At 41.3% G+C, this 27,815-nt stretch overlaps 1 protein-coding gene across 1 annotated transcript in view; it reads left to right on the forward strand.

Moving 5' to 3' along the window:
• pcdh15a (protocadherin-related 15a) overlaps positions 1-27,815 on the forward strand; it is a 396,434-nt gene that overhangs the window by 204,214 nt on the left and 164,405 nt on the right. Inside the window, exons 19-21 of the mRNA XM_060924719.1 lie at positions 8,399-8,704; positions 13,039-13,263; positions 21,738-21,854. Coding sequence (XP_060780702.1) covers positions 8,399-8,704; positions 13,039-13,263; positions 21,738-21,854 — 648 coding nt within the window. The remainder of the gene's footprint in view (positions 1-8,398; positions 8,705-13,038; positions 13,264-21,737; positions 21,855-27,815) is intronic.

Here is a 27,815-nt window from a genome sequence, read left to right on the forward strand (position 1 = left end):
GATAAAACTCCGACCAGACACAGGGCACCAGGATGGATCAAGCAGGTCCGAGGGGCAGAAGAGGCCAGCATCTCAATCCCAGGATCAACATGTAACTCAGAGGGACAGATTGGGGGGGGGGGAAGAGAGAGAGAAAGAAAACACGTTGTTAGGTATGCCCTAAAAATGACAAGTATTAAATCTGTGTGGTAGGCTCGCAGAGACGAGAGTCTTTACATCAGGCATAACACACAACAATGGCATGTTAATATGGTAAAATATATCATGACCTGCTCTGGCTGGATGCTTGATTGGGTGATGGGAGCACACTCCTCAGCAATGATGAGATGCAGATGGGACCCTTAGGGCTGGCCAAGACAATTTAGTTACATTTCACCGGGTCTGGGACATGCGACAGAATGTCTGACGGCCGATTCCCTGCAGGCTACGATAGCCAGTCGAGGTCTCCACCCTCTCCACCAAAAGATTTCCTGTTGACTCCATGTAACTCAGAGGGACAGATTTGGGGTGGGGGGGAGGGAAAGAAAACACAGGTGGTTAGGTATGCCCAATGTCACCTGAATAAGTAGGAACAGTATACATATTGCATCGAGTACAAGCAGGGACTCCGGCAACTAACTATGACAGCATAACTAAAAGGAGAGAGCCAGAAGGTAACACAGGCATGAGGGAGCCCCGGGACATAAAGCAGCCAGCCACTACACCGTCAACAAACTCGAGTGAGCAAGCGAGTGGGGACTGACAGCATCCATACATCCCAGTTTACCAAAGCACTCTATGTCTGAGGACCCTCCAGATCTACTCCTTTACCTCATAAACACCATTAACAAAAGGTTTGACTAAACAGATATGTTTTCAGCCTAGACTTAAATGCTGAGACTGTGTCTGATTCCAGAACATTACTTGGAAGGCTGTTCCATAACAGTGGGGCTTTGTAAGAAAAGGCTCTGCCCCCTGATGTAGCCTTCACTATATGAGGTACCAGCAGATAGCCTGCACCTTTTGATCTAAGTAGGCGTGGCGGGTCATAGAGGAGCAGAAGTTCACTCAGGTACTGTGGTGCGAGACCATTTAGTGCTTTAAAGGTCAATAGTAGTATTTTATAATCAATACGAAATTTGATTGGGAGCCAATGCAGTGTGGATAAGACAGGCGTGATGTGGTCTTATTTTCTAGTTCTAGTAAGGACTCTTGCTGCTGCATTTTGAACTAACTGGAGCTTGTTTATGTACTTATTGGAACATCCAGACAGTAAGGCATTACAATAATCCAACCTGGAGGTAACGAAAGCATGGACTAGTTTTTCTGCATCATGCAATGACATTAAATTTCTTATCTTTGCAATATTTCTGAGATGAAAGAAAGCTATCTGGGTGATGTTATCAATGTGAGTTTCGAATGAAAGACTGGGGTCAATAATCACTCCGATGTCTTTTACTGCTGCACGTGAAGAAACAGAAAGGCCATCCAGAGTTACTGTGTAATCAGAAAACTTACTTCTAGCTGTATGCGGTCCTAGTACAAGTACTTCAGTCTTGTCAGAGTTAAGCAGAAGGAAATTAATAAGCATCCAGTGTCTAATGTCCTTAACACATTCCTCAATTCTATTAAGCTGGTGTCTCTCATCAGGTTTTGCAGAGACATACAACTGTGTGTCATCAGCATAACAGTGGAAACTAATACAATGTTTACGAATAATATCGCCCAGAGGTAACATATATAGAGAAAAAAGCAGTGGACCCAAGACAGAACCTTGTGGAACACCAAACTTTACCTCGGTACGTCTAGAAATATCACCATTTATATCAACATACTGATAACGATCAGTTAGATAAAAGCTGAGCCAGGAGAGGGCCATTCCCTTAACTCCCACAACATTTTCTAGTCTATCCAGAAGAATGGAATGATCAATGGTATCAAATGCTGCACTAAGGTCAAGCAACACAAGTAGCGAGACACAGCCCTGATCAGACGCCAACAGTAGGTCGTTTACTACTTTAACCAGTGCTGTCTCTGTGCTATGATGAGGTCTAAATCCTGACTGATACATTTCATGGATGTTATTCCTATGTAAATATGAGCATAACTCCTGTGCCACAGCTTTTTCAAGGATCTTGGAGATAAAGGGGAGGTTTGATATTGGCCGATAATTGGACAGCTGACAGGGATCAAGGTCAGGTTTTTTAATCAGGGGTTTGATAACTGCTAGTTTAAAGGATTTGGGTACATAGCCAATCATAAGAGAAGAATTTATTATTTTTAGAAGCGGTTCAATTACTCCAGGCATTATCTGTTTGAATAGATGTGTCGGTAAGGGATCTAGTACACAAGTTGAGGCTTTTGATGTAGAGATTAATGAAAGTAATTCAGTTTCTTTTAGGGGAGTAAAACATTCTAACTGATGATCTGATACAGTTATATTGTTAACTACAAGGTCACTTTCATTGTCTAACCTTAAATTAGTAGTTTGAATTTTTTGTCGGATATTCTCAATTTTGTCATTAAAAAAATTCATGAAGTCGTTGCTACTACATACTGCAGGTGTGCATGTGTCTATAGTGGACTTATTCCTGGTTAATTTTGCTACAGTATTAAATAGGAATCTAGGATTATTTTTGTTATCTTCTATTAGGGAGGAGAAATATGTTGATCTCACAGCACTAAGAGCTTTTCTATACTTCAGGAAGCTCTCCTTCCAAGCTAATTTGAATACTACCAATTTTGTTTGACGCCATTTACGTTCCAATTTTCGAGTGGTCTGTTTTAATGTGCCAGTGTCATCATTATACCAGGGTGCTAATTTTTTGTCTCTGACCATTTTCCTTTTTAGAGGAGCTACATTATCTAAAGTATGGCGGAATGTTAACTCTAAGCATTCAGTTGCTTGATCAAGTTCTGCAGGGGCTGACAGTGACCCAATCAAAGTTGACAGCTCTGGGAGATCATTTATAAAGCTCTGTGCAGTAGTTGACGTGAAAGTACGTTTAATACAGTAGCGTGGTGAGGTGCATATATTATTACTCAGACATATTTTGAATGAGATGAGACAATGATCTGAGATAACTTCAGACTGTGGAAGTATGACTATATCATCTACGTTTAATCTGAATGTTAGTATTAGATCAAGGGTGTGACCACCCTTATGGGTCGGTCCTATGACATTCTGCTTAATCCCGACTGAATCTAAGATGGACACAAACACTGTTTTTAAAGGGTCTTCTGGATTATCGAAGTGAATATTAAAATCTCCGACAACTAAAGCTTTGTCTAAGGAAATAACCAGATCTGAGATAAAATCTGCAAATTCAGAAAGAAACTCAGAATATGGCCCCGGGGGCCTGTAAATAATAAGCAATGGAATTAACTGGGTAGACTTATTTTTAGAGGCTACATACATTATATGAGTATGAAGAACTTCAAATGTATTAAATTTATAACCAGGTTTGTGTGTTACACCTAGATAATCGTTATAAATAACCGCGACACCTCCTCCTCTGCCAGTTAGACGAGGCTGGTGTATATAACTGTATCCAGGAGGACTCGCTTCATTTAATGCTATATATTCATTTGGCTTAATCCATGTTTCTGTTAAACACAGTACATTAAACTCCTGATCAGTAATGAGTTCATTAATCATTAGCGCTTTAGATGTAAGAGATCTAATATTTAATAGCCCCACCTTTAGATCAAAGGTGCTGGCAGCAGCTGTACAGTCAGTATGATCTAATTTTATATTGATTAGGTTACTGGAACAAACTCTCTGAAAATTTCTACCTTTTTGTTGAGCTCAGGGAACAGACACAGTCTCGATGTAGTGGGCCCTGAGTGACGACTCTGTGCAGCTAGCAGACAGTCGGTTTAGCCTGTTCATCTGCTCCCTGGCCTTGGCTCTGGATTGTCAGAAATTAACTAGGCCTGTTCTGAGACTATGGCCTATGCTGCAGGAAATGAGAGCAGCACCTTCCCGAGTGGGATGGATACCGTCCCGCCCTAACAGGCCAGCAGTGCCCTCAAAATTAGCCCAATTATCTATAAAGCCCACACTGTTTTCAGAGCACCACCTGGACAGCCAGCAGTTCAGCGACCATAACCTGCTGTAAGCTACATTGCCACACCGCATTGGGATGGGGCCAGAGCATACTACAGCATCGGACATCGCCTTCGCTAATTTAAACACCTCTACAAAGTTACTCTTAGTAACCTCAGACTGACGAAGGCGTATATCATTAGCTCCTGCATGGATAACTATCTTTGAGAACCTGTGCTTGCCTAGGACCCTAAGATTACCTGCTATGTCCGGCGCCCTGGCTCCCGGTATACACCTGACTAAAGCTGCTGGTGCCCCTAAAGGCTGAGCTAATTTCACGTGCCGTATGATAGAGTTCCCTATAACCAGAGCTCTTTCAGGTTTCTCAGTGGGTGCATCACTAAGGAGAGCAAACCTGTTCGACACGTGACACGGAGAGGAGTGGTGCTCCCGTGGGCGAGCCTCAGCGGTAGCTTTGGCTCTACGCTTATGCCGCCGAGCCGTCACCCATTCGCCCCGCTGTAAGGGCTCTAATGCCGGAGTTGGGGGATTGCTAACTCCGCCTAGGGCGTCCAGACTTTCCTGAACAGAAACTAAACTGTTCTCACGCTCACTAACCTGCTCTAAAGCCTGGACACGCGCTTCTAGCACTGTAATCTTCTCCGTCAAAGAGCTAACTAATCTGCACTTATCACAAGTAAAGCTAATAGAGCTATCGCTAGTGACGGAGGAAGAATGACTAAACATCCTGCACTCAGCACACTGAACAGACTGAAGGTGTGCCATGATGAAAAGATTCACGTACCTTAAATGAAGATCTGTTGATATTAAAGCAGATCAGATGTGGATGGCCTCCGCTTGTGGACTTTACACAGGAGGAGAGAAAAAGAAAGCTTCCGGTCTCTGCGTTCTTCCGAAAAAAGAAAGAGAAAAAAACGGGAAAAAAAACAGAAAAAGGAAAGCAAAAGTGAAAAGTACAAAAATGAAAGCGACAGTACAATAAAAATGAAGAGGATACTGGAAATTTATTTGTAGAAAAAAAGTTAAAAAAGGATTAGTAATTAACGCCGGCACTCGCGGGAAAAAGGACTCGGCGCGAACAACTCAGGAAGCAGGAAGTCAGAGAGAGAGATCAGTGGTGGATTCAGAAGTGGATTCAAATGTGACACAGCCACAGTTAGAAGAAGAACTTTATTTATCACATGTACACTTGTGAAATTCCTCTCTGCATTTAATCCATCTGAAGCAGTGAACACACACATGCGCGCACACACAAGTGAGCAATGAGCACAAATTATACCCATAGCAGTGGGCAGCCATGCTAACAATGCCTGGGGATACTTTGCTCAAGGGCATTTCAGCCCAAGGCCACTCCATGTTAACCTAACTGCATATCGTTCAGCTGTGGAGGAAACCGGAGCACCCGGAGAAAATCCACGCAGACACAGGGAGAACATGCAAACTCTACTCAGAAAGGCCCCCGTCGGCTGCTAGGCTCAAATCCAGAACCTTCTTGCTGTGAGGTGACCGTGCTAACCACTGTGCCACCAGCAAATTGTTCAATTCTATTTCTACCTTAAAGGTCCCATGGCATGGTGGTTTGTTGAGGCTTTAAACAGGCTCGTGGAGGCTTCCAGATGTTATATCCGCAGCCTTTCTCGAAATGAACCCTCGTCACGTAAATATAGCCTCCTGGGAGAAAGCCCCATTTCAGCGCTTTTCCCAGTGCGTCGTTTTGCTAATGAGAAGCAGGAGGCGGGGAAGGGTAGAGGGTGGGCCATGGGGGGAAGGGGAGGGGCTTGACCAAGCTGCGCACACACATACTCGCTGCTATCAGCTCCTGTAGCCACGCTGCTAAGACAAAACCCCGTTCTCCCTCGGACTCCTTTCGTAAACTCAACGTGACACAGAGAACAGAGAGTGAGAGTGTTCGGAGTGGTAGTTTACGAACGTATAATACCCTAGGCTTGAACACGCACTCCATAACCAAAGAGGATAGAAGCAGCAACTACAGCAACATACCGCTTATCCAACAGAAGACATGCATTGCGGAGCAATAGTCAAACATAAGCTCATAAGTTACAGTCAATTTCCAGACTAAACTCAGTTTAACAGAGCATGCTGCATGCTCTTTAGTTTTGTAGCGCAGATTACCTGGCTAACTGCAGGAAGCAGTTAGCTGCACAGCTAATGTACCCATTGCTAGGCTAACGCACCGATTTTAAAACACGGCAAAACGACCAGTTATACACTTACTTGTTCGGTGTTTGTTGCTGATGCGGCAGGGATGCTTGGTACGGACCCAGGCTTCAGTGACAGTTGATGTGCAAAACCTGCCCTGTACTGTCCCAAGTTGTGGAAACATTCATCAGGAAAATGCTTCCGACAAACATACACCGTCTTAGGTAGACTCGACGGCGTATTATTGAAGTAAATAAAATTAAGCCACTGCGTCTTCAGGGGCTCTCCCGTCGGCAGTAAAAACAGACTCTTTTCTGTGTTGTCACATCCATGTACAGCGCAATTTCCATGTTTCGCTCGCTTAGGTGATGCCATGTTGTTGTGTCCTCTATGGTCTCCTCACTACAACTGGGCGGGGCAATCCATACAGTGGGTGGGAATCCAGAGGGGGGCCGTGGGGATCATCTCCCTTGCTGACATAGTAAAGGGAAGAGCTTATCAACGCGCCGTTTTGACGCGCCATTCTCAAATTTTGGGCATAGTTTGGTTTACACATTATGAAATTTCTAGCCACTGGGGTGACTTAAGAAGGTCAGAGGAACTCATTTTAACGTTAAAAAACCTCAGAAAGTGAAAATTTCATGCCATGGGACCTTTAAAGCTGGATAAAATGATATTTAGCTCTGCTCTTCATTCCTTTTTCCTCAACATCTTATATTACAAGACCTTGACCAAAGGATATAAAGTGGTCAATATGTCCATCTTTTTTTATTTGTCCTTTTTCTTTCATCTCTCGAAGACTCAATTCCAAATGTGTTCATTTCTTTCCATTCATCATTCTCTGTATAAAACCATTCAAATATAGTTTTGCTCTGAGTAATTATTTGAATTTTATTCTTGGTGTGGGTGTTTCATATGGTTTAATATTAAGTCAGATTGCACATGGTTTAATGAATAAATTGCTCTGTGGTTGGAGCGGCTGACCTTATTAACTCCAATATTACAGTATGTGTCACAATCAAAAACGTATTTCAAAATCAAATTAAAAAAGGAGCTGTGAACTAATTAAAATTGAATTTTAAAAATCTGTTGCTTTTTGTTTTATAAAAGATGTCACATCTGTCATTAAGTTAAACCATTAAGTAAAAGTAAAGGCCCCGTCACACTTATTCGGAATTAGCAGGAATCAAGCAGAACCAGCCGTAATGAAAATTTTTTTCAAAATTCGTGCCACATTCGGGGGCGGGAATTTCAAACTGACCAACATTCTTACAGCTTTGTAAGAATGCCGATCGAATACTTAGAATGCGCTTTGAACCCCCCTCGAATGATTCTTGCACATTCCGGGTGTATTAGCTTTCGAATGCAGTTCAAATGCATTCGGAACACAGTAGGAATACCTAGAATGCTGTTAGAATGCTGTAAGAATATTAAGAATGCACTTCGAATGCCATACAAGTGTGGTTCGATTGCTGCCCGAATACCACCCGAAGTCTGGTCGGAAGGTGCCTCGAATGCTATATGAATTCACCTCAAATGCAGTCAGGATGCTCCCGGAATAGCTGACGAATATGTTTTGAACGTCTAAGAATTCAAAGATAATGCAGCTCGCATACTTAGAATGTAGTTAGAATATCCCGGAATATACGAAGAATTTTCATTCTGACGGCATTCCGGCTCATTCGAGGCACATTCAGGACATTCTGGCAGGATTTGAAGTGGCTTGCCATTTCGATTTTTCCCTCGAACATGATCAGAATGTTTTGAATGCTGTTGGAATGCCGTAAGAATATTTAGAATGCAGTCAGAATGCAGTTAGAATACACTTCGAATGCCATTCGATATTTCTCCTCTTCAAATTCACCTCGAATGTTTTGAGCATGAGCAAAACATTCAGGCTGGCCACAAGAATGGGCCCGAATGTTTGGAATGCAGTCAAAATTTTTAGAATGCACTTCGAACATCCCGGAATATACAAAGAATTTTCATTCTGACGGCATTCCGGCTCATTCCGCCTCTAGTGTGACTACCCTATAATATTGCTATTTATTTGCCTATTCAGGTAATTAGATAACTCAAGGATGTTGCATACAAATCTGGCCTTGAGAAATCTGTACTGCTGTTAAAGGAAACTCACATTGAGACTCTCTCTCTCTCTCTCTCTCTCTCTCTCTCTCTCTCTCTCGTTAGGCCACAGATCCAGATTTTGGGCTGAATGGTCAGGTGCGCTATCAGCTCCTCACTCACACATCACTCTTCAGTATTAACTCTAACGGCAGCATATTCACGGCTGTGCCTCTGGATCGGGAAACTCAGAGTCAGTATGAAGTGGTGGTAGAGGCTTCAGACGGGGCAGTGGACCCTCGACGCACAACCCTCACACTGCTGGTGCAAGTGTCAGACATCAATGATAACAGCCCTGTCTTTTCCCAGCCATTTTATGTTGTCAATGTACCTGAGAACACTCCAGCCGGAACTGTCATCCTGCACCTTAATGTAAGCTTCTAGAGTCTTTCTCACTTAAAATGGTTAAATGAGAGATCACTGGATTTGATCTTCCTCTGTTAAGTTCCTGTGTAGATTTCCCCCTTAAAGGATTACATAAAACCTAGAATATCCAGCAGCTGGGCTCTGTTCCAGTTGTCTTCTGTGTCCATTCTGTCCTCAGTGTCTTTCTGTTGAAGAATTATACTGTGACATGTATCAGATATTTTACATTCTTTAGCCCTATTAAGTAGCCTAGTAAACTTCTTTTCACTTATTGTATTCTTATTAATCCTTCGAAAGCTTTATAAACTCTTGTCCCTGACGGCTTGTAGAAGTGTATTGCTTAAACGCTGTCTTTAACATCAAAGCCTCAGAGAAACTAGCCCTTTACTCATCCCTGGCTCCTGGGCTTTTTAGCACCACTCTCAGAGGAAAAGCTTTCAACACGATAAGCTGCAGAGCTCACTGCTCAAGTGTCTGTATCGAGTCTTAATTCACAAATTGGTCTGGGCATATTATTTCCATAGGGGATTCATTTTCCATTTAACAAATATTTGTGATACAGCTGACAGGCTCAGTGGAGAAAACAGGAGTCTGTCTTGCAGAAAAGACCTCACGGAATTTATGAAAATATCTCTTCATGTCTGCTCTCAAGAGCACTATGGGGGTTTTGACAGGCTGAACTAAAAAATATGCAATTACTATCATATTACTAAGTTGCATTTTTTTTTGCTGTTTGTGGATAAAGAGAGATGAAAGTGTAGATGGAATACAAGAGTGAGAGAGATGTGGAGAAACAGAACAGGGGAGTGACAGAAGATGATGACGGCGATAGTGACATATTTTTATCTTGGTGTAGCTGACAGCAGCAAAGCCACTTCTACACAGGCTAGTCAAAGCAATCTGAGCTCCAGTGACAGACTCTGATCTGGACCAAAATGAAGAGCTCAGCCCTTTATATGGTACTGCTCACTGGGGCTTTGGGGTCTTTCATTTGTACATTTCAGAAAATCTCAGTGTAGAATGTAGTTCCCTCTGCCTCCCACATTAAAGGGAGGATCCTGAAAGGTTCTTACACCCTCTGAGAGACATGCAAGTCTCTGAGCTCCTGAACTACTGCTCTCCTGCCGGCTTACTAATCAGACTTGGGCTTTGAGCCAAGAGCACTCATTTGTGTGTGTGTGCGTGTGTCTGTGTTTGTGTGTGTGGAGAGAGAGAGAGAGAGAGAGAACTGTCATAAAAACTCATCTCATTATCTCTAGCCGCTTTATCCTTCTACAGGGTCGCAGGCAAGCTGGAGCCTATCCCAGCTGACTACGGGCGAAAGGCGGGGTACACCCTGGACAAGTTGCCACACTGTAAACCCGAATAAGTTGAGTTTACTTAAAAAAATTGAGGAAAGTGGTTGCCTTAAAAAAAAAAAGTAATTATTAATGATTGAATTGAGTACCTTAAACTTACCAGAAGATTGTAAGTTTAAGGTACTCAATTCAATCATTAATAATTACTTATTTTTTTTAAGGCAACCACTTTCCTCAATTTTTTTAAGTAAACTCAACTTATTCGGGTTTACAGTGCAGGTCATCACAGGGCTGACACATAGACACAGACAGGGGCGCAGATACATTTTTTGAACTGGGGGGGACAAAGCTGCCAGCAAACCAACCCCACCCCCAACATGTGTTGGCAACATGTGTTGACTTTCTAACTATGCCTGTGTGTTGCGTGAGCGGCAGTCAGTCAACAACTCTTCGCAAAGTTTCCTTATGAAACAATATGCTCGCTGAAATTATGGCAGGGAACGCCAGATTAAACATTAAAACTGCCTTCTGAGCACTGTATCTACAGGCTACCACCGAAAGAAGGAGGCTATCAGAAAGGCGCATCTACTCCGTACGATTTTACTTTCACTACGACATTACTTTGAACAGACTATCAAAAAATTGCAAGGTGATATGATAAAGTAAGGCACAGTTTACTTACAGTCATTGTTTTTTGAAAAAACGATGCAATCGTTTCCTGCCTTTTCGGTTTGGCACCCTTCATCATGCCGTGTTGGGGTCCTGAACTAGGAGCTGTCCCCAATATGCCTGTCAAACTTGTTATGGGTAACCATAGCAACCAAGCTCGAGCTCGCAACCTGTGCAGTCTGCGCAGCTCAACCAACCAAATATCAGTCTTTGTTTTGTTTTATGTGAGTTGTTGCAACTATGTATGTACTGCTGTGCACCTCAATAAACCGAATGGTAATTAGTCTTTTGATTTTTCCATGAGGTTTGCCTTATGCAAAGAAAGACAGCATAGACGTTTTTTCCTCCCTATAAGTGGGGGGGACCGAACGAGGTGAATTTAAATCTGGGTGGGACGAATCCCACCCGTCCCACCCTCTATCTGCACCCGTGGACACAGACAACCATTCACACTCACACCTACGGTCAATTTAGAGTCACCAGTTAACCTAACCTGCATGTCTTTGGACTGTGGGGGAAACCGGAGCACCCGGAGGAAACCCACACGGACGCGGGGAGAACATGCAAACTCCACACAGAAAGGCCCTCGCCGGCCACGGGGCTCGAACCCGGACCTTTTTGCTGTGAGGCGACAGCACTAACCACTACACCACTGTGTCGCCCATCATAAAAACTGACAAACATTAATAAAGACTTGCTCCATTAGGTGTCTGATAAGTTTGTGCAGTGTTGATTTTTCTCTAATTGCAATTTTCCATTTAAAAATATTGCAATAAATGAGTTACTTGATCACAATTTTTAAAAACAAGAAAAAAAACTGAAAAAGACAAGAAAACAAGCATTTCCACTATTTCTGGTATATGGAGAGTAGGAGAGGGCGCAATAATATTTCCACCAGCATTTCCTTTACCTGGATGGTGTATTTTAAATGCCATCCACCCATCCATTATCCATAACTGCTTATCCTGTGCAGGGTCGTGGGCAAGCTGGAGCCTTTCCCAGCTGACTATGGGTGAAAGGCGGGGTACACCCTGGATAAGTCGCCAGGTTATTGCAGGGCTGACACATAGAGACAAACAACAATTCATTTTAAACGATTCTGCATTAATGTGCAGTAAACAAATAAACAAGCAAAAAAAAAACGTAACACATTTTGATATTATACTTCTACAAATTGATTGTCACGTGGCTGACATCTTTACTGTGTTGAGTAGAAGCAGGCAGTAAAATATAAACAGCATTTTAAATGGTTTGTAATCAGTATCACTAACAATATTCAGCCATTCCTGCTAGTCCAGGGAATCTAACCGGCAACCTTTTGGTCCTAAAGCTGCTTCTTTAACCATGGCTTCATGGCCATGGCTTCATGGCTTCAAGTCTAACACACACTGATAGATTTTATTTCACATTAATGAAATCAGGACATTCTCCATTTTATTATGACAGAAAGTGAGGGATGAGATTAGGGAAAGGGAGAGCAGGTACTCACACATGTCTCTTAATACTAGAAAGTTTCCAGACAGCTGGACTTGGTTGAGACCAACACTAACCTTTGGCGAGACCAGTGGCCAAGACTCATACAAGTCGCAGTGCAAATACCAAAAGGTCCAAGATGAGGCCGAAACAATAGGAAAAGAAAAAAAAAAACATCTTGTGTCTGAGACTGGATTCAAATTCTACAGTCCTGCCTCTAACTACACCACCAACTCCATAACCCATAATGCAGTGCACCTAAACATCTGACACTCTCTCTTGTGGAGCTCAAATGCAAACTGCATTATAGTTAGCAGGTCTGGTAATATTTAACTGCTGATTTAATGTAACTGGATAATGGGGCAATGTTATATTTTGTAGGGATGATAATATTGTTACATCACACAAGCTGAGTGTCTGCTGTCATAAAGACTGCTCTTGTTGACATCAAGGTCATATAACATCTGAGTCAAGTGGCATTGGGTTTTATTGGCATAAGGTCATGTTATAACACTTTGCAGGTTAATTAATTATATGCTATGACAGCTGATTTTGTAGCTCGTTGTACTTCTGGCATGTCAGAGTGACCTCACTGTAATGGCATATGATGTCAAATATCAAAATTTGCTTTAATCTTGAGTCTGAGAAAATGTGGATAACTCTGTTATTATGATATTGCTATTTATTTATGTAAGTTGTAGGGAAAGGCTTATGTGGGTTTCATGTAGCGCTATGAACTCTACCCTTAACGATTATTGGGTATTTTTTTTTTTTATTATTCTAATGCCATTGTCTGTATCTGTAACCAAATTACAAATGTTCTCCCACTGCTACTCATCAGTTTCTGTTTTTTTATCTTTCTCTTATTGACTAAATACTCTCTCTTTCTCTCCCCCCCAGGCAACAGATGTAGATCTGATCTCTAATATAACATATAGGATAAGGACAGAGGAAGCACAGCAGCTCTTTGCAGTGGATAGGATCACTGGAGCTCTGTCAGTGCTGCATTCTATGGACTTTGAAGCTTTGGGTCAAGATGATGCTAACTACACATTTCAGGTGGAGGCACTAGATTATGAAGGCATCCTGCCCCCTGGAATGGCTACAGTTACAGTGAAGATTACGGTAAGACAGCTGGCAGTACTGAATATGGTGCAAACACTCAACCTCCTTCACTGGCTTCCTTTACATCAATATGTAGATAGAATATCTTCAGATTCATCACTGGCCATTTTAGCTGTAAGCAGTTAGCAATGTTGTCGTACTACACTTGCTGTCTCATAACCTTCATGTTTCACTCACTAAAACATGCCCCAAAACCACAGGTTATCTCTTTTCATTCTTAACAACAAACCATAACATTTAATCTAAGTGTTATAATGTCTTTTGTTTCAGTTTGTTACTTTCAGGACCAAATAATCTGAACATAATTCCTGTAACCTGCTTGAATAGGACCTTTAAAAATGACCATATATTGGATATTCATCTATAACAATCAGCAAGGGCAATGTTTTGTGTTACTGGTGGGCTTCCAACATTTTTTTTTTTGTTTGTTTGATTCATGTTCAGTAACCACTTTATCCTGGTCAGGATCACAGGTTCCATCAATACCAACAAATTTATTCTTAGAATTTAATTAGCTGGAGAAGTTATAGCTGGTTATAAATAGAGTTATACAGTGGAGAGGTACATCACTGTCAGCTAAAGAGCCCCATGCTAGGTTGGATCTTTGCCAGCATGAATCTGTTTTCTCCTTGGCTGACAGTGGTGTGTGAGACAGATAAGTCTCTGTGCAAGTTACAGCAGTGGTGCAGCTATTTCAGTCTTAAATGACTCATTAGCTTTTGGACTACAATTATCCACATATTTGAGGGAGGAAAGTCTCCAGTGTTTCAGAAGATTAGCCATAGGATTAAAACAGACTGATTAGAGAGAGAGAGAGAGAGAGAGAGAGAGAGAGTGTGTGTGTGTGTGTGTGTGTGTGTGTGTGTGTGTGTGTGTGTGTGTGTGTGTGTGTGTTACTGAGGAAAGTAATTCACAGGTTGTCTTGTATCTTAGACATTGATAGATCCTGGCAATTGTGATAAGATGAGATTGAATCTGCACATATTAAGACTATTTATGCATTTGGTAGTATGTGTGTGATTCTAAAATCCATTATATCTTCACTGAAAACTGTTCTAAAGATTAAGCAGTGAACCCATGAGATATTTCCACTTTATTGTCTTGTTAATCTGACACTTTATTATTGATGTGGGTTAGAAGCCAGTCAAATGGATTCACAAGGAAAGTTTCATGTCCCGGTCTAACCTGCTGTGCTTTTGAGTTCTTTGTACTTTGTTCCTCATGTAGATTTTTAGGTTTGCTATTCTTCCCTTAATAAAGCCTTGTGGTGATAGATAACATTGGCTGTTTTCTTGTGGCACAGAATTACATTCTGAAAGTTCTTCATGTCCCTTTGCTTTTTGCTGTGGCAAACAACTAAGCACTCTTTCTTCTGATACAAACAAGAGCATGAATCCTCTGCTGAATGACACACTCTTTCAGATATGCCTCGAATCGCAAGACTTTGGGGAACCATCTCGTCTCAGAATCTGTTATTAAAGGAAGCCAATTAAATTCACCCCACGAAAGTGTGCAAAGTTTTAGATTAACTGCAGGAGAGGTGAGCTAGCAAAAGAAAAAAAAAAGAGATCGAATCCTCAGCTGAAGGATTTCGTTAATATATGGGGTGAGTCATATCATATTTGGGACTGCTCAATGTGGGTTTTTTTCTGGAAGGAGAAAAACATTATTCTATCATCCTTTCACATTTCATATATTTTTTTCTTTTCATCAGATTCTTCATCTGAACCATTTGAAATATATACCTTATATTTAGGACTACAGTGAGAACATATGTGCATCATTTGGAGCTTAGTATTAATTAGACCTCTGACTAGCATATTCTTTCACCATCATAAAAATCACTCTGGCCATGTACACATTCCAGTCTCTCTGTGTATAGTGTCAGTATTCATCAAGCGGGATGTATTGATGTGCCTTTCCCAGGTGCAGGAGTGGTGATAAAGAGCTGCTCATGTGTATGGATATCACTCCAATAAAATCTACAGGGAGTCTTCATAGTAGTAGCTTTCACAGTGCTCAAACCTAATTTAATGGGGCTGCACTACCATTAAATCTCCCCTCAATAGGCAAATTCTGCTCTCACCAGGGAAGTGTGACAGCTAAAAGTAAGAGTAGAAACAACAGTTTTTTGGCATGTTCTTGTCTTGTTCTGGTTTCACTTTTCTTCTACAGACCAGTTTATTTTTATAAAATAAGGTAAGACAAGGTAAAATAAGATAAGAAAAACTATCAATCCTTTGGGCCTAAGGGTCCCATCTGCATCTCATCATTGCTGAGGAGTGTGCTCCCATCACCCAATCAAGCATCCAGCCAGAGCAGGTCATGATATATTTTTTACCATATTAACATGCCATTGTGTGTTATGCCTGATGTAAAGACTCTCGTCTCTGCGAGCCTACCACACAGATTTAATACTTGTCATTTTTAGGGCATACCTAACAACGTGTTTTCTCTCTCTCCCCCCCCCCTCCCAATCTGTCCCTCTGGGTTGCATGTTGATCCTGGGATTGGGATGCTGGCCTCTTCTGCCCCTCGGACCTGCTTGGTCCATCCTGGTGCCCTGTGTCTGGTCGGAGTTTTATCGCCCCGCTCCTGTGAAGGACGGCCCCATGAGGACAGTTGAGGGTTATACCTGTTAAAACTGTTAATATTATAGTCAGGCTGTCTGTTGTTGCCCAAATGAGGATGGGTTCCCTTTTGAGTCTGGTTCCTCTCGAGGTTTCTTCCTCATGTCGTCTGAGGGAGTTTTTCCTTGCCACCGTCGCCACAGGCTTGCTCATTGGGGATAGATTAGGGATAAAATTAGCTCATGTTTTAAGTCGTTCAAATTCTGTAAAGCTGCTTTGCGACAATGTTTATTGTTAAAAGCGCTGTACAAATAAACTTGATTTGATTTGATTTGACTTTGTGGAGACATTATAGTGTTGCACTAATTGAAAGGTAGTCACATGATACCACATGTAAAGATACAGTATTTATGTACTGTACATGATATGAATGTAGAATTGAATATTAAATAATACAGTATTTCAGAGGATTGTCCATGTGCAAAATAGTCAAGTTTATTTGTATAGCACTTTTAACAATAAACATTGTCGCAAAGCAGCTTTACAGAATTTGAACGACTTAAAACATGAGCTAATTTTATCCCTAATCTATCCCCAATGAGCAAGCCTGTGGTGACGGTGGCAAGGAAAAACTCCCTCAGACGGCATGAGGAAGAAACCTCGAGAGGAACCAGACTCAAAAGGGAACCCATCCTCATTTGGGCAACAACAGACAGCATAACTATAACATTAACAGTTTTAACATGAAGTCAGTTTCGTTGATGTTATAAACTCTTCATTGATGGAAACTTGAGTGCAAAACTGTTCATGACAACTGCAGTCCTAAAGTTAGCAAGTCAACTGTATTCCTCAGCCATAATAGCATTACTGTAAGAGTCCAGAGCGTCCTCCAAGTGTGACTTTCAACTGTCCTCATGGGGCCGTTCTCCACAGGAGCGATGCGATAAGACTCCAACCAGACACAGGGCACCAGGATGGATCAAGCAGGTCCGAGGATCAGAAGAGGTCAGCATCTCGATCCCAGGATCAACATGTAACTCAGAGGGACAGATTTGGGGGGGGAGAGAAAACACAGGTTGTTAGGTATGCCCAGTGTCACCTGAATAATAATGCTGCTAACCTTCTACCGCTCATCCATCGAGAGCTTGCTGACGTACTGTATTACAGTATGGTACAGCAGCTGCACTGCTGCAGACAGGGAGAGGCTCCAGAGAGTAGTAAAGGCAGCACAGATCATCATCGGCTGCCCTCTCCCCTCCCTGATGGACATTTACACCTCCTGCTGCCTTAGCAGAGCTAAGAACATTATCAAGGGCAGCTCCCACCCTGGCTTTGATCTGTTTGACCTGTTGCCCTCAGGGAGGCGCTACAGGTGCATCAGGACAAAAGCAAATAGATTCTAAAACAGCTTCTTTCCAAAAGCCATAACCACCCTGAACTCGAATATGCTCTGAGTTTATAGTCTAACCCCCCTGTGCAATACTTCATAATGTGCAATACTTTATTTTATAATGTGACTCTCTTCTTGCAATAATTTATAATGTGCAATACTTTATAATGTGACTCTCTCTGTGCAATACTTTGTAATGTGCACTACCTCACTCCATAATGTGAAACACAACACATACACCTCAGGACTGTGCACCTCACCCCCCTTACACCCTCACTTTTTTTTTTTTCTCTACACGCTGTTTGTACTGTTATTGGAGTTACTTTTAATTCTATTCTATTCTAATAAGTAGGAACAGTATACATATTGCACCGAGTACAAGCAGGGACTCCGGCAACTAACTATGACAGCATAACTAAAAGGGGAGAGCTAGAAGGTAACACAGGCATGAGGGAGCCCCGGGACATAAAGCAGCCAGCCACTACACCGTCAAAAAACTCGAGTGAGCAAGTTAGTGGGGACTGACAGCATCCATATGGTACAGCCCAGTTTACCAAAACACTCTGTCTGAGGACCCTCCAGATCTACACCTTTACCTCATAAACACCATTAACAAAAGGCTTGACTAAACAGATATGTTTTCAGCCTAGACTTAAATGCTGAGACTGTGTCTGATTCCCGAGCACTACTTGGAAGGCTGTTCCATAACTGTGGGGCTTTGTAAGAAAAGGCTCTGCCCCCTGATGTAGCCTTTACTATACAAGGTACCAGCAGATAGCCTGCACCTTTTGATCTAAGTAGGCGTGGTGGGTCATAGAGGAGCAGAAGTTCACTCAGGTACTGTGGTGCGAGACCATTCAGTGCTTTAAATGTCAATAGTAGTACTTTATAATCAATACGAAATTTGATTGGGAGCCAATGCAGTGTTGATAAGACAGGGGTGATGTGGTCATATTTTCTAGTTCTAGTAAGGACTCTTGCTGCTGCATTTTGAACTAACTGGAGCTTGTTTATGCACTTATTGGAACATCCAGACAGTAAGGCATTACAATAATCCAACCTGGAGGTAACAAAAGCATGAACTAGTTTTTCCGCGTCACGTAGTGGCATTAAATTTCTTATCTTAGCAATATTTCTGAGATGAAAGAAAGCTATCCAGGTAATGTTATCAATGTGCATTTCAAATGAAAGACTGGGGTCAATAATCACTCCGATGGCTTTTACTGCTGCACGTGAAGAAACAGAAAGGCCACCCAGAGTTACTGTGTAATCAGAAAACTTACTTCTAGCTGCATGTGGTCCTAGTACAAGTACTTAAGTCTTGTCAGAGTTAAGCAGAAGGAAATTAATAAGCATCCAGTGTCTCATGTCCTTTACACATTCCTCAATTCTATTAAGCTGGTGTCTCTCATCAGGTTTTGCAGAGACATACAACTGTGTGTCATCAGCATAACAGTGGAAACTAATACAATGTTTATGAATAATATCACCCAGAGGTAAGATATATATATATATATATATATATATATATATATATATATATATATATATATATATATATATATAAAGAAAAAAGCAGTGGACCCAAGACAGAACCTTGTGGAACACCAAACTTTACCTCAGTACGTCTAGAAATATCACCATTTATATCAACATACTGACAGCGATTAGTTAAATAAGAGCTGAGCCAGGAGAGGGCCGTTCCCTTAACTCCCACAACATTTTCTAGTCTATCCAGAATAATGGAATGATCAATAGTATCAAATGCTGCACTAAGGTCAAGCAACACAAGCAGCGAGACACAGCCCTGATCAGATGCCAACAGTAGGTCATTTACTACTTTAACCAAAGCTGTTTCTGTGCTATGTTTAGGTCTAATTCCTGACTGATACATTTCATGGATGTTATTCCTATGTAAATATGAGCATAACTCCTGTGCCACAGCTTTTTCAAGGATCTTGGAGATAAAGGGGAGGTTTGATATTGGCTGATAATTGGACAGCTGACAGGGCTCAAGGTCAGGTTTTTTAAATCAGGGGTTTGATAACTGCTAGTTTAAAGGATTTGGGTACATAGCCAATCGTAAGAGAAGAATTTATTATTTTTAGAAGCGGTTCAATTACTTCAGGTATTTATTTTGTTTGAATAAACGTGTAGGTAAGGGATCTAGTACACAAGTTGAGGCTTTTGATGCAGAGATTAATGAAAGTAATTCAGTTTCATTTAGGGGAGTAAAACATTCTAACTGATGATCTGATACAGTTATATTGTTAACTACAGGGTCACTTACATTGTCTGACCTTAAATTAGTAGTTTGAATTTTTGTCGGATATTCTCAATTTTGTCATTAAAAGAATTCATGAAATCATTGCTACTACATACTACAGGTATGTATGTGTCTATAGTGGACTTTCTTCCTGGTTAATTTTGCTACAATATTAAATAGGAATCTAGGATTATTTTTATTTTCTATTAGGGAGGAGAGATATGTTGATCTCGCAGCACTAAGAGCTTTTCTATACTTCAGGAAGCTCTCCTTCCACGCTATTTTGAATACTACGAATTTTGTTTGACGTCATTTACGTTCCAATTTTTGAGTGGTCTGTTTTAATATGGGCCTGTCATCATTATACCAGGGTGCTAATTTTTTGTCTCTGACCATTTTCCTTTTAAGAGGAGCTACATTATCTAAGGTATGGCAGAATGTTGACTCTAAGCATTCAGTTGCCTGATCAAGTTCTGCAGGGGCTGACAGTGACCCAGTCAAAGTTGATAACTCTGGGAGATCATTTATAAAGCTCTGTGTGGTAGTTGACGTGAATGTACGCTTAATACAGTAGCGTGGTGAGCTGCATATATTATTACTCAGACATAGTTTGAATGAGATGAGATGACTATATTTTCTACATTTAACCTGAATGTTAGTATTAGATCGAGGGTGTGACCATCATTATGGGTCGGTCCTATGACATTCTGATTAATCCCTACTGAATCTAAAATGGATACAAACGCTGTTTTTAAAGGGTCTTCTGGGTTATCGAAGTGAATATTAAAATCTCTGACAACTAAAGCTTTGTCTAAGGAAATAACCAGATCTGAGATAAAATCTGCAAATTCAGAAAGAAACTCAGAATATGGCCCCGGGGGCCTGTAAATAATAAGTAATGGAATTAACTGGGTAGACTTATTTTTTGAGGATACATGCATTATATGAGTATGAAGAACTTCAAATGTATTAAATTTATAACCAGGTTTTTGTGTTACACCTAGATAATCATTATAAATAACCGCAATCCAGTCTCACAGAATAAAATTGCAAGCAATTTATCTACAATGTCCACACAGTGAAACAGGCATTTTGAAATGCAAAATGTTTCTGTATTCTCAGTAACCTAAATAATTTACAGCCTTGTAAAACTGTTTGCATTTTGAAAATACCCACATTAATGTATTGTGTTACCATGCGACTTGTGAGCCTGATTATGTTTGCAGAGATGAGAACTTTCATGAGCCCAGTAAGTCTGAAGTCTAAACTTTGTGCATGAAGACGGCATTCTTAGAAAAGAAATAAGAAATTATGTATTAGAAAAGAGATAAAATTAGAGAAATTAAAAAAGGGATAAAATTATGTATTGTTTACTGATCTTTTTTTTTTTCAAGTGGCATAGAATAGCATTTGAGTGAAAGTATGTTTGTGCCAGAATGCTAATGATGCAGGTGTTTTTGTTTTTTTTTGATGGTGGGGTGGATTAAAAATACACTTGGCAGGTCACTTCATGAGAGTGTATTTTTCATTTAATAACAGTTTGTAGAGTCTTATCTCATCTCATTATCTCTAGCTGCTTTATCCTGTTCTACAGGGTCGCAGGCAAGCTGGAGCCTATTCCAGCTGACTACGGGCGAAAGGCGGGGTACACCCTGGACAAGTCGCCAGGTCATCACAGGGCTGACACATAGACACACAACCATTCACACTCAGACCTACGGCCAATTTAGAGTCACCAGTTAACCTAACCCGCATGTCTTTGGACTGTGGGGGAAACCGGAGCACCCGGAGGAAAACCATGCGGACACGGGGAGAACATGCAAACTCCACACAGAAAGGCCCTTGCCAGCCACAGGGCTTGAACCCGGACCTTCTTGCTGTGAGGTGACAGCGCTAACCACTACACCACTGTGCTGCCTTATATATACACTTTTTTTTTTTTACAAATAAAGTGTTGATTTATTTTTCAAAATTCTTCTTTCCATGTTAAAATTATAACCCACAATGAAACATCTTTCCAACACATTGTGAATATAGATTAGTGTTCTTTAGGTTAGGTAAATCTAAGTGTCATTCAGGTGCTTGAAAGAAAAATAGCAGTGTTCAAGTAATTACGTCTCCATACATCTTCATGTCATACTTTAGATGGATAATAATCTTCTGTGTGTACACAGATATATATATAGATGATTGTCTGAACCGCGTGTGTGTGTGTGTGTGTGTGTGTGTGTGTGTGTGTGTGTTTCAGGATATGAATGATTATACTCCAGTCTTCGCTCGGCCTCTTTATAAAGGCATGGTGGCTCCTAATGCTGAGAAGGGAACGTTAATCACAACAGTGTTTGCAACTGATCAAGACCCTCCTGTAAGTAACCACATGTATCTGTGACAGAGCTTTCAGAAGGACACAAAATAGGGCACGACAGAAAAGTGTTCACCCTAACATCTTGAGATCACAAGTTCAAATTACAACTAGAAAAGCGCTCGGAGAGCGCAGACCTCTGCCAAGAATCCTTTAAAAAAATCCGGGATCCAGGAGGTGATCCGGATCACCGCCAAAATTTAATGGATTGTTACTTGTGCCCAGTCACACCTCTGGAAAAAATTTCAGAGCAATCCGTTCATTACTTTTTCCATAATGTTGCTAACAGACAAACCAACAAACAAACAAGCCAATGCTACCGAAAACATAACCTCCCTGGCGGAGGTAATAATAGTAAGTAGAATGCATTTCCAGAGAAAATGCGAAAGTGTGCTTGCTCAGGTGCGCCGCCATGGCAACCCGGCAAGAGAGGCGACCGCACGCCCACATGACAAGTTTTGTGTCAACACGCGAAAGTTTGGCCAAGACACAAGGCGGATTCTCATACGGAGATGACAGGCTGGCAAGGTTCTTTACAGGGACATCCCAGAGCATCACTAACATGAAAATGTCGATGTAATTCTAAATCCGTAAAGAGATATGACCCAAAACATGTTTTTGCTCATTGTGGCGCCCCCTAGTGGCCAAGTGACACCAAATTTGATGAGGGTACATGAACTGGTGCCGAAAGTCATCTCAACAAATATGGTCTTGATATGTCAAAGCGTTTCTGAGATATGAGCCAAAATAGGTTTTTGCTAATTGTGATGCCCCTAGTGGCCAAATCACACCATATTTGATGAGGGTAGTTTGGATGGTGTCCAAAGTCATGCCACTAAATATGGTCTTGATATGTCAAAGCGTTTCCGTGATATGAGCTCACATCCTGTTTGGTGGTTTCACCATCGATTTTGATTGGCTGCCACGGCCGAATGCTTCGACCTATGAGAGCGAAATGAATGTTCTTCATTAGGCATGGACTGGAGATCATGTGTGCCAAGTTTCGTGATGATCGGACAAAACATGTGGCCAGGGTCACTCTACCTTCACTTTGGACAAAATTCAAAATGGCGGAAAATCTAATGAGACGGAGAATTACATCATAGGGTGCGTTGGAATCGTCTGGCTCCAAGGATTCCAACGGCACCAGACTTATGAAAATCGGACATATGGATCAAAAGTTACGTGCATGAACACATGTAAGATTGTGATCAGTTGGTGGCACTATAGCATGAGACGTACCAACATGAAACTTGACAAAATCAATCAGGGTCCACTCTATCAGTGTACCAAGTTTCATGACTTTACACCTAACAGTTTGGCCTACAGAAGGAAAAATCTGTTTTTTGCGTTGCGCGCCTATTCATTTCAATGGGGAAAAAATTAACCCTTTAAAAAAATCCGGGATCCAGAAGGTGATCCGGATCACCACCAAAATTTAATGGATTGTTACTTGTGCCCAGTCACACCTCTGGAAAAAATTTCAGAGCAATTCGTTCATTACTTTTTCCGTAATGTTGCTAAAAGACAAACCAATAAACAAACAAACAAACGCTACCGAAAACATAACCTCCTTGGCGGAGGTAAAAATGAAAATGGAGGGAGGATGGAAGAAAGGGATTACATAACATCCTTATTCAAGTAAATGTTCAAATACTACTCCATAAAAGAAAATACACAGATAAATATGGCTTACAGCTTCGAATTCATTACTTGTGTTGAAATACAAAAGTACAACTCTTAAGGTATATTTGATTATATATTTGATTTGATATTGATTTAGATGTATTATCACATCAAGTATAAAAGGTGAATTAAATTCTTGAGTTGCAGAGTTCCAACAACAAAGCAGTTACTTCGACCTTGTAGTAAGACCAACTGACCTTGTAGTAAGACTCCGACCAAAATAGTTAAGCCGACATTGGGTGTGAGAAAGGCGCTATATAAATTGAGGAGATGATGATGATTAATAATAATAATAATATAATTTAAGGGAAGGATAAAATACAAAAATCTATATTGTGGACATAATATGAAAGAAATAGTAGCACTGTGTATTGAGCTTAACAGATATGAATAAAGAATTATGGTATATAGCAGTAATGTTAGGGGACGCCATGGCCTAATGGTTAGAGAAGCAGCTTTGGCACCAAAAGGTTGCTGATTTGATTCCCTGGACAAGCAGGAATGGCTGAAGTGCCCTTGAGCAAGGCACCTAACCCCCAACTGCTCCCCAGGCTGCTCTAGGTATGTTGTACGTCACTCTGGGTAAGAGTGTCCGCTAAATGCAAGTAGTGTGATGCATAAGGATAATAGAATATTATGGCTGGAGGCTTGCAAAAGCCCATCCCTTGGTCAAACTTTGACATTTAACTGATTCCTTACCCAGTGTGATATTTACAAGCAGACACCATGGTAAATAATAACCTAAATAAACACATTCCCTCATAGTTTTTTTGGTAAAATATATTTATCTGTCAGGGTGCAGGCACTTACGGATGTACAGTGGATATAAAAAGTGTACACACCTTGTTAAAATGATAGGTTTTTCTGATGTAAAAAAAAAGAGACCACGATAAATAATTTCAAAACTTTTCCCACCTTTAATGTGACCTATAATCTGTACAATTCAATTGAAAAACAAAGAAATCTGTTGGGGGAAAAACATGAAAAAAAAAATAATATATATATATACATACATACAATAAGTTGGTTGCATAAGTGTGCACACCCTTAAATTAATATTTTGTTGAAGCACCTTTTGATTTAATTACAGCTTTCAGTCTTTTTGGGTAGGAGTCTATCAGCCTGCCACATCTAGACTTGGCAATACTTGCCCACTCTTCCTTGCAAAAGTGCTCCAAATCTGTCAGATTGCGAGGACATCTCTTGTGCACAGCCCTCTTCAGGTCACCCCACAGATTTTCAACTGAATCTAAGTCTGGGCTCAGGCTGGGCTATTCCAAAATTTTTGGGGGGTCATTGTCGTGCTGAAAGATGAAATTCCTCTTCATCTTCAGCTTTCTAACAGACACCTGAAGGTTTTGGGCCAAAATTGACTGATATTTAGAGCTGTTCATAATTCCCTCCACCTTGACTAAAGCCCCTTGTTCCAGCTGAAGAAAAACAACCCCAAAACATGATGCTGCCACCACCGTGCTTCACCGTGGGTATGGTGTTCTTTTGGTGATGTGCAGTATTGTTTTTGCGCCAAACATACCTTTTGGAATTGTGGCCAAAAAGTTCAACATTGGTTTCATCAGACCATAACACATTTTCCCCCATGCTTTTGGGAGAGTTGATGCTTTTTTTTTTGCAAAATTTAGCCAGGCCTGGATGTTTTTCTTTGACCCTACCCCGTAGTCCAGACATATGGAGAATATGGGAGATTGTTGTCACATGTAGTACACAACCAGTACTTGCCAGAAATTCCTGCAGCTCTTTCAGTATTGCTGTAGGCCTCTTGGCAGCCTTCCTGACCAGTTTTCGTCTTGTCTTTTCATCTATTTTGGAGGGGCGTCCAATTCTCAGTGATGTCACTGTTGTCCCATATTTTCTCCACTTCTTGATGACTGTTATCACTGTGCTCCATGGTATCTAATGCTATGGAAATTTTTTTTTTGCACCCTTCTCCTGACTGATACCTTTCAACAATGAGATCCCTTTTCTGCTTTGTAAGCTCTCTGCGAACCATGCTTTTGGCTGGAGGATACAACTGAGTAAATGTCTGAACTTTATTTGGGGTTAATCAGAGTCATTTTAATTGATGGCAGGTGTGAACCCAAAAAGACTGAATCTTGGAATTAAATCAAAAGGTGCTTCAACAAAGTATTAGTTTAAGGGTGTGCACACTTATGCAACCAGGTTATTGTACATTTTTTTTTATTTTTTGTTTTTCCCCCTAACAGATTTGTTTGTTTTTCAATTGAATTGTACAGGTTAAAGGTCACATTAAAGGTGGGAAAAGTTTTGAAATTATTTTTCCTGGTCTCATTTTTTTACATCAGAAAAACCTATCATTTTAACAGGGTGTGTACACTTTTTAGATCCACTGTATGTGCAAGGGAGAGCAGGGAAAGTAAACTGGAGACAAAGCCAAAATGCAAGACTAGAATCAAGGTTGTGGGACAGGCAAGGGTTGATCGATCAGTAGACGGGGCAATGCGGACAGGGCTAGAGAATAATGAGAAAGATATGAGAGCAAGGGTCAAGAACACAATAAAGCAGGCAGTAGAATAAAGGCCTGAAAGGTGTTAGTTGTGTAGCAGAGTGCTTCAGAGAGTTCTGTGCATACTCGGCCCACGGGATGAAACGGGCCCAGTCCCCCTGATTCCGCATGCAGAAGATTCTGAGGAAACATCCTATTTCCTGGTTAGCCCTCTCTACCTGGCTGTTGGACTGGGGTTGATATCCAGATGTGAGGCTCATTGAGACACCCAACTGCTCCATGAAACTGGCCCAAAGATGAGAGATGAACTGAGGGCCATGGTTGCTGAGATGTCCTCTGGTATGCCAAAGTATTCTGAATGCAAATTTACTGGTAAAACCTGTTGTTAAAACAAAGTGTGGTGAAGCAACTTTTAGCTACTATGCAGTACAGCTATGGAACCAACTCCCAGAGGACATTAAACATGCTCCTGCTGTTGGCAGCTTTAAATCTAGATTAAAGACCAAGCTGTTTTCAGATGCTTTCTGCTAACTGATAAATATCATCATCTTTACGTGTTTTAAACTTTACTTAACTTTTACAGTCTCTGCATGTTTTAAACTTTACTTAACTTTTATTCTATTTTATTCTGCTGTTTTTTACTGAACTTTTACTTCATTTTATTATTGTATTTCTACTATTCTTTAATTCTTATTATTTTTTTCTCTCTTCTTCCCCCTTTATTTTATGTAATTTTATTTTCTATTGTTTACTGTTTTGCTTTTACCTCTGTAAAGCACATTGAACTGCCACTGTGTATGAAATGCGCTATATAAATAAACTTGCCTTGCATACTGGAATAACAGTTCAGCAGTGTGGAAAACTGTGGGGATGCCGGGTAATGGGATGAGTCTCAGTGCCTTGGAGAATCTGTCGATGATGACCAGGATGGTAGTGTTACCCTGGGATGGTGGTAGGTCAGTAATAAAGTCGACGGCCAAGTGAGCTCAGGGTCTCTGAGATACAGAGGGCATAGTTTACCAGCGGGAGGTGTTTGCGGTACCTTGGCTTGTGCGCACTCCGTACACAAGAAGACAAAATGGATGATCTCAGTCAACATATTCTCCCACCAGTACTTGTTCCATAGCAGTTGGTGAGTACGATGACTGCTTGGGTGACTGGTGGCAGGAGATGCATGTGCCCAAGTGATGAGTTCACCTCGGAGATGGTTGGGGACATACAGGTGGCCAGGTGGGCAGTTAGTTGGAGGAGTCTGTGGTTGCGACTCCCTTATCTCCTTGTCTAGGTCCCATAAAATTGCTTGGATGAAGCATTCAGGCATGAGGATGGGGTGAGGTTCAGGGTCGTGAGGAGATGAGCTGAAGACACATGACAGGGGGTCCACCTTAGTGTTCTTGGTGCCTGGAAGATAGGATATTGTGAAGTGGAAGCACGTGAAAAACAGAGCCCATTGGGCTTGGCGTGGGTTAAGTCTCTTGGCCTTCTTGAGATATTCCAAGTTCTTATGATCCATATGACGAAGGGGTAAATGGCTCCCTCCAGCCAGTGTCTCTATTCCTCCAGAGCAAGCTTGATAGTGAGTAGTTCTCTGTTCCTGATGCCATAGTTCCTCTCTGCTGAGGTGAGTTTCTTTGAGAAGAATGTGAGAGGGTGGAGCTTGGGCTTCTCACCGAAGCCCTGCGAGAGGACCCCTCCTACACCTGTCTCGGAGGCATCGACCTCGACCGTGAAAGGTTGGGCAGGGTCAAGGTGTTGGAGGATCGGGGCTGTGGTGAAGGCAGTTTTGAGCTTGTTGA

This window comes from Neoarius graeffei, chromosome 7, assembly GCF_027579695.1.
Source record: "Neoarius graeffei isolate fNeoGra1 chromosome 7, fNeoGra1.pri, whole genome shotgun sequence".
In the NCBI taxonomy this organism is placed as follows: Eukaryota; Metazoa; Chordata; class Actinopteri; order Siluriformes; family Ariidae; genus Neoarius; species Neoarius graeffei.